We start from the raw sequence: 15,549 nt of genomic DNA, 5'->3' as shown, positions 1-15,549 counted from the left end.
GGGTACAGGAAGGTAGGGAGGACCAGGGTACAGGAGGGTAGAGAGGACCAGGGTACAGGAGGGTAGGGAGGACAAGGGTACAGGAGGGAAGGTAGGACCAGGGTACAGGAAGGAAGGGAGGACCAGGGTACAGGAGGGAAGGTAGGACCAGGGTATAGGAGGGTAGGGAGGACCAGGGTACAGGAAGGTAGGGAGGACCAGGGTACAGGAGGGAAGGGAGGACCAGGGTACAGGAGGGTAGGGAGGACCAGGGTACAGGAGGGTAGGGAGGACAAGGGTACAGGAGGGTAGGGAGGACCAGGGAATAGGAGGGTAGGGAGGACCAGGGTACCGGAGGGAAGGTAGGACCAGGGAACAGGAGGGTAGGGAGGACCAGGGTACAGGAAGGTAGGGAGGACAAGGGTACAGGAGGGAAGGGAGGACCAGGGTACAGGAGGGTAGGGAGGACCAGGGTACAGGAGGGAAGGGAGGACCAGGGTACAGGAGAGAAGGGAGGACTAGGGTACAGGAGGGTAGGGAGGACCAGGGTACAGGAGGGAAGGGAGGACCAGGGTACAGGAGGGTAGGGAGAACCAGGGTACAGGGGGGTAGGGAGGACCAGGGTACAGGAGGGAAGGGAGGACCAGGGTACAGGAGGGATAGGAGGACCAGGGTACAGGAGGGTAGGGAGGACCAGGGTACAGGAGGGAAGAGAGGACCAGGGTACAGGAGGGTAGGGAGGACCAGGGTGCAGGAGGGAAGGGAGGACCAGGGTACAGGAGGGTAGGGAGGACCAGGGTACAGGAGGGAAGGGAGGACAACGGTACAGGAGCGTAGAGAGGATCAGGGTACAGGAGGGTAGGGAGGACCAGGGTACAGGAGGGAATGGAGGACCAGGGTACAGGAGGGAAGGGAGGAACAGGGTACAGGAGGGAAGGACCAGGTTACAGGAGGGTAGGGAGGATAAGGGTTCAGGAGGGAAGGAAGGACCATGGAACAGGAGGGAAGGGAGGACCAGGGTACAGGAGGGAAGGGAGGACCAGGGTACAAGAGGGTAGGGAGGACCAGGGAACGGGAGGGAAGGACCAGGGTACAGGAGGGAAGGACCAGGGTACAGGAGGGTAGGACCAGGGTACAGGAGGGAAGGGAGGACCAGGGTACAGGAGGGTAGGGAGGACCAGGGTACAGGAGGGAAGGTAGGACCAGGGTACAGGAGGGTAGGGAGGACCAGGGTACAGGAAGGTAGGGAGGACCAGGGTACAGGAGGGTAGGGAGGACCAGGGTACAGGAGAGAAAGGAGGACCAGGTACAGGAGGGTAGGGAGGACCAGAGTACAGGAGGGTAGGGACAACCAGGGTACAGGAGGGAAGGGAGGACCAGGGTACAGGAGGGTAGGGAGGACCAGGGTAAAGGAGGGAAGGGAGGACCAGGGTACATTAGGGAAGGGAGGACCAGGGTACAGGATGGAAGGGAGGACCAGGTACAGGAGGGTAAGGAGGACCAGGGTACAGGAGGGTAGGGAGAACCACGGTACAGGAGGGAAGGGAGGACCAGGGTACAGGAGGGTAGGGAGGACCAGGGTAAAGGAGGGATGGGAGGACCAGGGTACAGGAGGGTAGGGAGGAAGACAGGAGGGTAGGGAGGAAGACAGGAAAGTAGGGAGGAAGACAGGAGGGTAGGGAGGACCAGGGTACAGGAAGGTAGGTAGGGAGGACCAGCGTACAGGAGGGAAGAGAGGACCAGGGTACAGGAGGGTAGGGAGGGCCAGGGAACAGGAGGGAAGGGAGGACCAGGGTACATTAGGGAAGGGAGGACCAGGGTACAGGATGGAAGGGAGGACCAGGTACAGGAGGGTAAGGAGGACCAGGGTACAGGAGGGTAGGGAGAACCAGGGTACAGGAGGGAAGGGAGGACCAGGGTACAGGAGGGTAGGGAGGACCAGGGTAAAGGAGGGAAGGGAGGACCAGGGTACAGGAGGGTAGGGAGGACAAGGGTGCAGGTGGGATAGGAGGATCAGGGTACAGGAGGGTAGGGAGGACCAGGGTACAGGAAGGTAGGGAGGAACAGGGTACAGGAGGGTAGGGAGGACCAGGGTACAGGAGGGTAGGGAGGACCAGGGTACAGGAAAGTAGGGAGGACCAGGGTACAGGAAGGTAGGGAGGACCAGGGTACAGGAGGGAAGGGAGGACCAGGGTACAGAAGGGTAGGGAGGACCAGGGTACAGGAGGGTAGGGAGGACCAGGGTACAGGAGGGAAGGGAGGACCAGGGTACAGGAGGGAAGGGAGGACCAGGGTACAGGAGGGAAGGGAGGACCAGGGTACAGGAGGGAAGGGAGGACCAGGGTAAGGGAGGACCAGGGTACAGGAGGGAAGGGAGGACCAGGGTCCAGGAGGGTAGGGAGGACCAGGGTACACAGGAAGGTAGGGAGGACCAGGGTACAGGAAGGTAGGGAGGACAGGGTACAGGAGGGGGAGGACCAGGGTAGGGAGGACCAGGGTACTGGAGGGAAGGGAGGACCAGGGTACAGGAGGGAAGGGAGGACCAGGGTACAGGAGGGAAGGCAGGACCAGGGTACAGGAGGGAACCAGGGACAGGACCAGGGTACAGGAAAGGGAGGACCAGGGTACAGGAGGGAGGGGTACAGGAGGGAAGGGAGGACCAGGGTACAGGAGGGTAGGGAGGACCAGGGTACAGGAGGGTAGGGAGGACCAGGGCACAGGAAGGTAGGGAAGACCAGGGTACAGGAGGGTAGGGAGGACCAGGGTACTGGAGGGAAGGGAGGACCAGGGTACAGGAGGGAAGGGAGGACCAGGGTACAGGAGGGTAGGGAGGACCAGGGTACAGGCGGGAAGGGAGGACCAGGGTACAGGAGGGTAGGGAGGACCAGGGCACAGGAAGGTAGGGAAGACCAGGGTACAGGAGGGTAGGGAGGACCAGGGTACAGGAGGGAAGGGAGGACCAGGGTACAGGAGGGAAGGGACGACCAGGGTACAGGAAGGTAGGGAAGACCAGGGTACAGGAGGGTAGGGAGGACCAGGGTACTGGAGGGATGAGAGGACCAGGGTACAGTAGGGTAGGGAGGATCAGGGCACAGGAGGGTAGGGAGGACCAGGGTACAGGAGGGACGGGAGGACCAGGGTACAGGAGGGAAGGGAGGACCAGGGTACCGGAGGGTAGGGAGGACCAGGGCACAGGAAGGTAGGGAAGACCAGGGTACAGGAGGGTAGGGAGGACCAGGGTACTGGAGGGGAGGACCAGGGTACAGGAGGGTAGGGAGGACCAGGGTACAGGAGAGTAGGGAGGACCAGGGTACAGGAGGGCAGGGAGGACCAGGGTACAGGGGGTAGGGAGGACCAGGGTACAGGAGGAAAGGGAGGACCAGGGTACAGGAGGGAAGGGAGGACCAGGGCACAGGAAGGTAGGGAGGACCAGGGTACAGGAGGGAAGGGAGGACCAGGGTACAGGAGGGTAGGGAGGACCAGGGTACAGGAGGGAAGGGAGGACCAGGGTACAGGAGGGTAGGGAGGACCAGGGTACAGGAAGGTAGGGAGGACCAGGGTACAGGATGGAAGGGAGGACCAGGGTACAGGAGGGTAGGGAGGACCAGGGTACAGGGGGGTAGGGAGGACCAGGGTACAGGAGGGAAGGGAGGACAGGGTACAGGAGGGAAGGGAGGACCAGGGTACAGGAGGGTAGGGAGGACCAGGGTACAGGAGGGAAGGGAGGACCAGGGTACAGGAGGGTAGGGAGGACCAGGGTACAGGGGGGTAGGGAGGACCAGGGTACAGGAGGGAAGGGAGGACCAGGGTACAGGAGGGAAGGGAGGACCAGGGTACAGGAGGGAAGGGAGGACCAGGGTACAGGAAGGTAGGGATGACCAGGGCACAGGAGGGAAGGGAGGACCAGGGTACAGGAGGGTAGGGAGGACCAGGGTACAGGAGGGTAGGGAGGACCAGGGTACAGGAAGGTAGGGAGTACCAGGGTACAGGAAGGTAGGGAGGACCAGGGTACAGGAAGGTAGGGAGGACCAGGGTACAGGAAGGTAGGGAGGACCAGGGTACAGGAGGGAAGGGAGGACCAGGGTACAGGAAGGTAGGGATGACCAGGGTACAGGAAGGTAGGGAGGACCAGGGTACAGGAGGGTAGGGAGGACCAGGGTACAGGAAGGTAGGGAGGACCAGGGTACAGGAAGGTAGGGAGGACCAGGGTACAGGAAGGTAGGGAGAACCAGGGTACAGGAGGGTAGGGAGGACCAGGGTACAGGAAGGTAGGGAGGACCAGGGTACAGGAGGGTAGGGAGGACCAGGGAACAGGAAGGTAGGGATGACCAGGGTACAGGAAGGTAGGGAGGACCAGGGTACAGGAAGGTAGGGATGACCAGGGTACAGGAAGGTAGGGATGACCAGGGTACAGGAAGGTAGGGAGGACCAGGGTACAGGAGGGTAGGGAGGACCAGGGTACAGGAAGGTAGTGAGGACCAGGGTACAGGAAGGTAGGGAGGACCAGGGTACAGGAAGGTAGGGAGGAGCAGGGTACAGGAGGGTAGGGCGGACCAGGGTACAGGAAGGTAGGGAGGACCAGGGTACAGGAGGGTAGGGAGGACCAGGGTACAGGAAGGTAGGGAGGACCAGGGTACAGGAGGGTAGGGAGGACCAGGGTACAGGAAGGTAGGAAGGACCAGGGTACAGGAAGGTAGGGAGGACCAGGGTACAGGAGGGTAGGGAGGACCAGGGTACAGGACCAGGGTACAGGAAGGTAGGGAGGACCAGGGTACAGGAGGGTAGGGATGACCAGGGTACAGGAAGGTAGGGAGGACCAGGGTACAGGAAGGTAGGGATGACCAGGGTACAGGAGGGTAGGAAGGTAGGGATGACCAGGGTACAGGAAGGTAGGGAGGACCAGGGTACAGGAGGGTAGGGAGGACCAGGGTACAGGAGGGTAGGGAGGACCAGGGTACAGGAAGGTAGGGAGGACCAGGGTACAGGAAGGTTGGGAGGACCAGGGTACAGGAAGGTAGGGATGACCAGGGTACAGGAAGGTAGGGAGGACCAGGGTACAGGAGGGTAGGGAGGACCAGGGTACAGGAGGGTAGGGAGGACCAGGGTACAGGAAGGTAGGGAGGACCAGGGTACAGGAAGGTTGGGAGGACCAGGGTACAGGAAGGTAGGGAGGACCAGGGTACAGGAAGGTAGGGAGGACAAGGGTACAGGAGGGAAGGGAGGACCAGGGTACAGGAGGGTAGGGAGGACCAGGGTACAGGAAGGTAGGAAGGACCAGGGTACAGGAAGGTAGGGAGGACCAGGGTACAGGAGGGTCGGGAGGACCAGGGTACAGGAAGGTAGGGATGAGCAGGGTACAGGAAGGTAGGGAGGACCAGGGTACAGGAGGGTAGGGAGGACCAGGGTACAGGAAGGTAGGGAGGACCAGTGTACAGGAAGGTAGGGATGACCAGGGTACAGGAAGGTAGGGATGACCAGGGTACAGGAAGGTAGGGAGGACCAGGGTACAGGAGGGTAGGGAGGACCAGGGTACAGGAGGGTAGGGAGGACCAGGGTACAGGAAGGTAGGGAGGACCAGGGTACAGGAAGGTAAGGAGGACCAGGGTACAGGAAGGTAGGGAGGACCAGGGTACAGGAAGGTAGGGAGGACCAGGGTACAGGAAGGTAGGGAGGACCAGGGTACAGGAAGGTAGGGAGGACCAGGGTACAGGAAGGTAGGGAGGACCAGGGTACAGGAAGGTTGGGAGGACCAGGGTACAGGAAGGTAGGGAGGACCAGGGTACAGGAAGGTAGGGAGGACCAGGGTACAGGAGGGAAGGGAGGACCAGGGTACAGGAGGGTAGGGAGGACCAGGGTACAGGAAGGTAGGAAGGACCAGAGTACAGGAAGGTAGGGACGACCAGGGTACAGGAGGGTCGGGAGGACCAGGGTACAGGAAGGTAGGGATGACCAGGGTACAGGAAGGTAGGGAGGACCAGGGTACAGGAGGGTAGGGAGGACCAGGGTACAGGAAGGTAGGGAGGACCAGTGTACAGGAAGGTAGGGATGACCAGGGTACAGGAAGGTAGGGAGGACCAGGGTACAGGAGGGTAGGGAGGACCAGGGTACAGGAAGGTAGGGAGGACCAGGGTACAGGAAGGTAAGGAGGACCAGGGTACAGGAAGGTAGGGAGGACCAGGGTACAGGAAGGTAGGGAGGACCAGGGTACAGGAAGGTAGGGAGGACCAGGGTACAGGAAGGTAGGGAGGACCAGGGTACAGGAAGGTAGGGAGGACGAGGGTACAGTACAGGAGGGGAAGGAGAAATGTCTGTAGTGGTTTGTCTGGGGTAAAGGGTGTTTCTGGGGGGGGGAGGGGGAACTTGAGAACTGATATACGGAAGCTATTGTTTACGGAGGGTGGAGAATGTGGTTAATTGTGACAGATTGTAGCTAATCAAGATAACAAGAGTGTGTGTGTATGTGCGTTTATCTAGGTATCTGAAGTTAATCTCCAGCTTCTGGTCCATGTATGCGTATACAGTGAGACTAGGAGTAAATATATTTCGTTAAATGTATATCTCCTTGAGGCGTGGAAGAGCCAGGGAACGAGTAAAGATAGGAATAAGCAAGACAAGTTATTAACTGTGAACAGGAAAGGAGAAGTAGCCTGGAATATTGTACATGGTATCAACTAGGCTCTGTCCTCTCCGTTCATTGATCAGGGACACTCCAGTGTATTCACTATACGCCCCATCTCCTCCTCCCGGCCCAGGAACTAGATACCCACCATCACCACACCTGACTATCTCCCCCCTCAGACACATACCTGTCTCTCTTCTCTGCAGATACACGCAGGGCCAGGAACTGGGTCTCGACTCCCCTCGAATACAAGCTCGATGAGTAACAGACACCTGGGTCTCTTTTCCACAGACATACGGAGTCACTGTCACCCACAGAAGACACAGCAAACAGAGATCTCAGTGTTTTCCTCTAAGAATACTGTCAGGTGTCAGCAGCGTCAATGAAGCGTCAATATAGCAACTTGACTTGCGGTTGATGTGCTGCTTCACACATGTAAGACCATAACAAGATTACCTGCGGTTGAAGTATACCAGCAACACTGTTTTGACCTCCAGTACACCCTGGTCATCCTTGTAACCTTCAACACGCACACTACCGTCACTTACCGTCACCCCCACCACCATGACCAGACACGACCCTCCTGCAGGAATCATGGACTACAACAGTGTTCACGACCACAAGAACCAGTCACATACATACCCTTCACAGAGTAAGCATTATCTACCATTTATTAAATTTATATATATATATATATATATATATATATATATATATATATATATATATATATATATATATATATATATATATATATATAATGAGAAATGTTTGTAGTGTATACTAGGCAAGTCATATGGAAGAATTCCTATTGTGTTATCGGACAGATGTAAATTAGTATTACAGAGAAGTAATGTGGCTTATGGAAGGAGAGAGGAAAAAGTGGAACAATATTTGAGCTAAAATATATATACAAAAAATATCTCTAAAAATAAATACGTATAAACTATTTATACAACGTTTGGCTTGTGTTGCAGGATTGTTCAAGTTGGATCAGACTTGAACAATCCTGCTGCTTCTAGTATGTATCAATATCTCGGTATTTCCATAGCATCTATTATTTCAGTTAGGCTATGCTTGTTGTACTGATGGACTGGGGAAGACATAGGCTAAGGAAGATACGGAACCGATGTGACTAGTATTGCAAATATATGGAATACGTGGTAGGTCGTTGAAAACTATGAGCCATTTATAAGAGTAGAACGAGGCTCAGGTCAGGGCGGGTAGGAGAGAAGGGAAAGAAAAATTTGTTGAGGAGAGGTGCAGCCTAATAAGGTAACTGATATAAATTGGGAGTTGACATCTCAGTTGCTCTTCGCTGATGACAGTTTTTTTAAATAAATAACAAAAAGGCACAATACCGTGACTGGAACAATACACAAATAACCCGCACATAAAAGAGAGAAGCTTACGACGACGTGTGACTTTGTCAATGGTCCAAGTCGGACCGAAACGTCGTCGTAAGCTTCTCTCTTTTATGTGCGGGTTATTTGTGTATGGACAGTTTTTTACAAGCTTTAGATAAGAAATTGTAAAAAAAATGATGAAAGAATTTGGAAATTGGTGAACAGAAAGTTGAAAATGAATACAGAAAAAACCATGGTGATGAGAACAGGAAGACGTATGGAGAATAAAAGATCGGAAATCAAAATATATTTTAATATAAGTGGATGTGTGTCCAGATGGTTCTATGAAAACTGAACTGAATCAGAGAGAGATACGAAAAATAAAATAGCAGGAGTGACAAGGATTCTATTTAAAAAAAAAAAAAACTTTTTTCGATAGATGGGAAAGTAGAATATTATTAACAGTTTTTATGGTTGTTAGATTTGGGGATTCAATGTTACGTAAAGGTGCACAAGAAAATATATATAAATTAGACCGTGAGGTGGTGTGAAATATAATTCAGGGAGTTGAAAGGGATTGTTGAGATTGTTTGTTTAGAAAAGATAAAGCAAGGTAGGGTTGATTAAGAGGGTAGGTAAATCTGGAGTGGAGGGTAGATGTGCGAAAATGGCTGGAAGGTGTGACGGTTTTTAAGTTGTAAAGGTTTGAGTATCCAGCAGTACATGTGAACGTTTTAAATAGGAGTGAGTGGTTCTTGAGATTTGATGTGCTGTTGGAGTGTTAGCAGGTGGCAAATACAGGAGAGACTAAATGATGTGTGTGCAGGTTGTGGGGTGCGAGACAGCAATGAGAAGACCCCCATACTACACACTGGGGATAAAACCCCCCTGTCGTATGGTAGCAACGGTGATGTGAACCACTACGACTATCACACCCTGCCCTACCACACTGCCTCTACCACAATTACCACAACCACCACAGCTACCAGATTCTGGATCCTCACCGTCTTTTCTGTCCTGTCTTGGGTGCAGGTGAGACACTTCTTTCACATTTTATATACAGTATAATCAAATTAATTAGCGAAATAGTATATGTATTCTCCGTTTCCTTGGATCAAATCTCATTGCCTTTCATTCTCCTGGCAATGTATGCCCCCTACGGGTTTAGCATTTAGGAGTATTGTAGACTGTGAGAGATGTAGCTGAAGGCTACGAGAAAATGTTGGTTAATAATGATAAAGATTGCTATAGCAAGGTCACACCATTGTTGTCGATGTTATTGTGGTTGATGTTGTGGTTGTTGATGATAATGATGTTATGGTTCTTGATGTCGTGGTTGTTGATGTTGTTGATGTTAATGTTGCTGATGATGATGTTGTTGTGTTTGTTGTTGTTGATGTCATATTTTTGCCACACTTTCTGTTACTTGTATTAATACTGCCACTCGTATCTCATTTATTATGAAACTACCACTACTACCACCACTACTACTACTATCACCACCACCACAACAATCACCAAGACCACCACCACAATAATAATCACTAAGACCACCACCACAACAGCTACCAATACCATTACAGTCACTACCACCACTACAATCACCATCACCCCAACAGTCACTAAGACCACCACATTAACAATTGCCAGCACCACCACCACAATAATCACCACCACCACCACTAACAGTCTCACTACCTGCAGGGGGTACAGTGGAACACATGGGGCCCCATCAGTGAGAGTATGGGGGCGGCGTTCCCTGGATGGGGGTCATCAACAGTGGCCATGATGGCCAACTGGGGAACCATAATGTTTGTGGTGTTCGTGTTTCCCATGTGCTGGGCCACTCAACGCTATGGCCTGCGCAAGGTGGTGTTAGCTAGCACTGCGCTCATCTTCCTTGGAACAGCCATACGCTGTGTCACTACAGCCGGTCCAGTCTTCACTATGTAAGTTTTTGTTTTTTTCCGCCTATTACTGGTTTATTTTCGTTTTTTTTTCTGTTTTCGTTTCCCGTTTTCCATTTTGTGATTTCTCTGTTTAACTTGTTAATTGCCTTCAGCCGCTTTTCCCTGTAACCTCTTGTCTTGCCGTTTTTCCTTTTAGCCTGTTGTCTTGCCGTTTTTCCTTTTAGCCTGTTGTCTTGCCGTTTTTCCTTTTAGCCTGTTGTCTTGCCGTTTTTCCTTTTAGCCTGTTGTCTTGCCGTTTTTTCTTGTAGCCTGTTGTCTTGGCGCCTTTTCCCTCCTAACCCGTTGTCTTGCCGTCTTTTTCCTGTAGCCCGTTATCTTGCCGTTTTCCCTGTAGCCTGCTGTCTTGCTGTTTTTCCCTGTAGCCCGTTATTTTGCCTTTTCCCTGTATATTTCTATAGCCTGCTGTCCTGTCGTCTTTTCCTTGTACATTACTGTATTGCCGTTTTTCCCCAATGGAAATAAATCACTCTGATTTTTTTGGGTTATCCCAGGTTCTCTACACATATGCTGCTGTGTATGATAATCTATGTAAATGCATCAGTGTATACTTGAATAAACTAACTAGTCTTGCCGTTTTCCCGTGTAACCTGTCGTCTTGCCATGTTTTCCCTGTAACCTGTCGTCTTGCCGTTTTCCCCTGTAACCTGTCATCTTGCCGTTTTCCCCTGTAACCTGTCGTCTTGCCGTTTTTCCCTGTAACCTGTCGTCTTGCCGTTTTTCCCTGTAACCTGTCGTCTTGCCGTTTTTCCCTGTAATCTGTCGTCTTGCCATGTTTTCCCTGTAGCTTGTCATCTTCTCGCTTTCTTTTTTGACAATGTCACCTTCCTGTTTCCTCCCTGTGAACCAACTATTGGTCATCGCCTCTTCTTGTTCCCTGAGAAGAACATAGCTAAAGGAAGGTGAGTAGCCTGGGTCAGTGGCCTCAAGACTGTAAGGTAAGACGCTTATCTCTGGGCTCTGGGGATGATAGCAGCGGCGACTTACGTGTTGTGACGGATGTACAGTGACGCCAGTGAGGTGGGTCAGTAAGTGGTTTATTAGGCGTCAGGAGACACTCTCCTATCTGAGAGTCAAATGACATTACAGAAGACAGCACGGAAGAGAGGCTATCTTTACAGGAAAAGATGTTTTTATTGTCTAGACTCGCAGGGGTCTCCAAACTGCGGCCCACCACAAGATTTTGTGCAGCCCACAGCAACTTGAAATATTTATAAATAGTAAGACTAATAAAACCTTATTTTCAGTCACTTAAAGTTAAGGATTTTGTTGCTTGTAACAATTTATACAACAAAATTTGTTCAAATTTTAGTTCTCATCTTTTCATTTTCCAGATATACCTTTCAGTTATGGAAAGAAAAGAAGAGCGAAGAGTGCCGCCAGTTTCGTGAAGACTGGGGCGTAAAGTAGTTGTTTGTAGCAGCAGGTGATAAAACCTGGTGTGTCGTATACCACGAAACTTGCAGTTTTAAAAGAGTATAACATAAACCAAGATATTTCCATTTCACAGGAACACAGCGTTCGGAAAAAAATGAATCAAATCAATAAAGGTTACTTTCCCAACAAGGTTTTCACACAGAAGAGACCTGATAATGAAGCTTGATCCAGAGCCAGTTACAAAGTAGCTTATGCGTTAGCCGTAAGAGGTAAGCCATTTACTGATAGACATCTGATTAAAGAGTCTAAGATGGGAAGAGTGGGAGAGTTATGCCCGGAAAAAGCAAATCTCTTCAAAATCCTCAGTCTTGCTACGAACGCTGTTGATTGTAGAAGTGAAGGTATGTGAAGCAATTTATTCCATCAAATTACAAACAGAGACCTTAATTTACAGTTTTATCTTCTCACGCTTGATGAATGATGTGACGCATCACAACTCTTGCTATTGATCCGTGACGTTGATCATGAGTTTAATGTCACACAAGAATTAGCATCAATGTATAGTATGCACGGCACCAGAGAAGATATGTCCAAAGACGTGCAAAAAACTATTAGAGAAAATATATATATATATGTCTCCTTGTATATATACGCATACGTCTTGGTGTATATATATATATATATATATATATATATATATATATATATATATATATATATATATATATATATATATATATATATATATATATATATATATATATATATATATATAATCCCTATTTTAGGGATTACAGTATTGTCTGGTGGTGAACAGGTTGGGTGTGGTTGGTTACCGGGGGGTTTAAAGTCTATCTACTACACTAGGGTCATTAAGGCTGCAGGTAACCTTACCACCAGACGAGAATATTCCAGTCCCTGAAACAGGGCTTAAGCTTTCAGCATATATACTCTGAGAGACATATATACCCCACGGTGTATATACCCCAAGGTGTATATACCTCACGGTGTATATACCTCACGGTGTATATACCCCACGGTGTATATACCTCACGGTGTATATACCCCACGGTGTATATACCTCACTGTGTATATACCCCACGGTGTATATACCTCACGGTGTATATACCTCACGGTGTATATACCTCACGGTGTATATACTTCACGGTGTATATACCTCACGGTGTATATACCTCACGGTGTATATACCCCACGGTGTATATACCTCACGGTGTATATACCTCACGGTGTATATACCTCACGGTGTATATACCCCACGGTGTATATACCCCACGGTGTATATACCCCACGGTGTATATACCTCACGGTGTATATACCTCACGGTGTATATACCCCACGGTGTACATACCTCACGGTGTATATACCTCACGGTGTATATACCTCACGGTGTATATACCTCACGGTGTATATACCCCACGGTGTATATACCTCACGGTGTATATACCTCACGGTGTATATACCTCACGGTGTATATACCTCACGGTGTATATACCCCACGGTGTATATACCCCACGGTGTATATACCTCACGGTGTATATACCTCACGGTGTATATACCCCACGGTGTATATACCTCACGGTGTATATACCTCACGGTGTATATACCTCACGGTGTATATACCTCACGGTGTATATACCCCACGGTGTATATACCCCACGGTGTATATACCTCACGGTGTATATACCCCACGGTGTATATACCTCACGGTGTATATACCCCACGGTGTATATACCTCACGGTGTATATACCTCACGGTGTATATACCTCACGGTGTCTATACCCCACGGGGTATATACCCCACGGTATATACCTCACGGTGTATATACCCCACGGTCACGGTTTATATACCTCACGGTGTATATACCTCACGGTGTATATACCTCACGGTGTATATACCCCACGGTGTATATACACGGTGTATATACCTCACGGTGTATATACCTCACGGTGTATATACCTCACGGTGTATATACCCCACGGTGTATATACCTCACGGTGTATATACCTCACGGTGTATATACCTCACGGTGTATATACCTCACGGTGTATATACCCCACGGTGTATATACCCCACGGTGTATATACCTCACGGTGTACATACCTCACGGTGTATATACCTCACGGTGTATATACCTCACGGTGTATATACCCCACGGTGTATATACCTCACGGTGTACATACCTCACGGTGTATATACCTCACGGTGTATATACCCCACGGTGTATATACCTCACGGTGTATATACCTCACGGTGTATATACCTCACGGTGTATATACCTCACGGTGTATATACCCCACGGTGTATATACCTCACGGTGTATATACCTCACGGTGTATATACCCCACGGTGTATATACCTCACGGTGTATATACCTCACGGTGTATATACCTCACGGTGTATATACCCCACGGTGTATATACCCCACGGTGTATATACCTCACGGTGTATATACCTCACGGTGTATATACCCCACGGTGTATATACCCCACGGTGTATATACCTCACGGTGTATATACCTGTATATACCTCACGGTGTATATACCTCACGGTGTATATACCTCACGGTGTATATACCTCACGGTGTATATACCTCACGGTGTATATACCTCACGGTGTATATACCCCACGGTGTATATACCCCACGGTGTATATACCTCACGGTGTATATACCTCACGGTGTATATACCTCACGGTGTATATACCTCACGGTGTATATACCTCACGGTGTATATACCTCACGGTGTATATACCTCACGGTGTATATACCTCACGGTGTATATACCTCACGGTGTATATACCCCACGGTGTATATACCCCACGGTGTATATACCCCACGGTGTATACACCTCACGGTGTATACCTCACCTCACGGTGTATATACCTCACGGTGTAAATACCTCACGGTGTATATACCTCACGGTGTATATACCTCATACCTCACGGTGTATATACCTCACGGTGTATATACCTCACGGTGTATATACCTCACGGTGTATATACCTCACGGTGTATATACCTCACGGTGTATATACCTCACGGTGTATATACCTCACGGTGTATATACCTCACGGTGTATATACCTCACGGTGTATATACCTCACGGTGTATATACCTCACGGTGTATATACCTCACGGTGTACATACCTCACGGTGTATATACCTCACGGTGTATATACCTCACGGTGTATATACCTCACGGTGTATATACCTCACGGTGTATATACCTCACGGTGTATATACCTCACGGTGTATATACCTCACGGTGTATATACCTCACGGTGTATATACCTCACGGTGTATATACCTCACGGTGTATATACCTCACGGTGTATATACACGGTGTATATACGGTGTATATACCTCACGGTGTATATACCTCACGGTGTATATACCTCACGGTGTATATACCTCACGGTGTACATACCTCACGGTGTATATACCTCACGGTATATACCTCACCGTGTATATACCTCACAGTGTATATACCTCACGGTGTATATACCTCACGGTGTATATACCTCACGGTGTATATACCTCACGGTGTATATACCTCACAGTGTATATACCTCACAGTGTATATACCTCACGGTGTATATACCTCACGGTGTATATACCTCACGGTGTATATACCTCACGGTGTATATACCTCACAGTGTATATACCTCACGGTGTATATGCCTCACAGTGTATATACCTCACGGTGTATATACCTCACAGGTGTATATACCTCACGGTGTATATACCTCACGGTGTATATACCTCACAGTGTATATACCTCACGGTGTATATACCTCACAGTGTATATACCTCACAGTGTATATACCTCACGGTGTATATACCTCACGGTGTATATACCTCACGGTGTATATACCTCACAGTGTATATACCTCACAGTGTATATACCTCACGGTGTATATACCTCACGGTGTATATACCTCACGGTGTATATACCTCACGGTGTATATACCTCACGGTATATACCTCACAGTGTATATACCTCACGGTGTATATACCTCACGGTGTATATACCTCACGGTGTATATACCTCACGGTGTATATACCTCACAGTGTATATACCTCACAGTGTATATACCTCACGGTGTATATACCTCACGGTGTATATACCTCACGGTGTATATACCTCACGGTGTATATACCTCACGGTGTATATACCTCACGGTGTATATACCTCACAGTGTATATACCTCACGGTGTATATACCTCACGGTGTATATACCT

At 49.8% G+C, this 15,549-nt stretch overlaps 1 protein-coding gene across 3 annotated transcripts in view; it reads left to right on the top strand.

Moving 5' to 3' along the window:
• Positions 1-15,549, top strand: part of LOC128702396 (solute carrier family 49 member 4 homolog) — a 32,267-nt gene that overhangs the window by 2,516 nt on the left and 14,202 nt on the right. Inside the window, exons 2-4 of one of the 3 annotated variants that reach the window (XM_070102172.1) lie at positions 6,890-7,250; positions 8,771-8,976; positions 9,649-9,893. In XM_070102172.1, the coding sequence (XP_069958273.1) occupies positions 7,163-7,250; positions 8,771-8,976; positions 9,649-9,893 (539 nt within the window). In that variant the 5' untranslated portion in view covers positions 6,890-7,162. Of the gene's footprint in view, positions 1-6,390; positions 7,251-8,770; positions 8,977-9,648; positions 9,894-15,549 lie in introns of those variants that run through there. The other 2 variants (XM_070102170.1, XM_070102171.1) reach the window with 2 other exon arrangements.

This window comes from Cherax quadricarinatus, chromosome 80 (genome assembly GCF_038502225.1).
Source record: "Cherax quadricarinatus isolate ZL_2023a chromosome 80, ASM3850222v1, whole genome shotgun sequence".
Lineage (NCBI taxonomy): Eukaryota > Metazoa > Arthropoda > Malacostraca > Decapoda > Parastacidae > Cherax > Cherax quadricarinatus.
The sequence above is the reverse complement of the archived record's forward strand: the minus strand, read 5'-3'. Positions and strand labels throughout refer to the sequence as shown.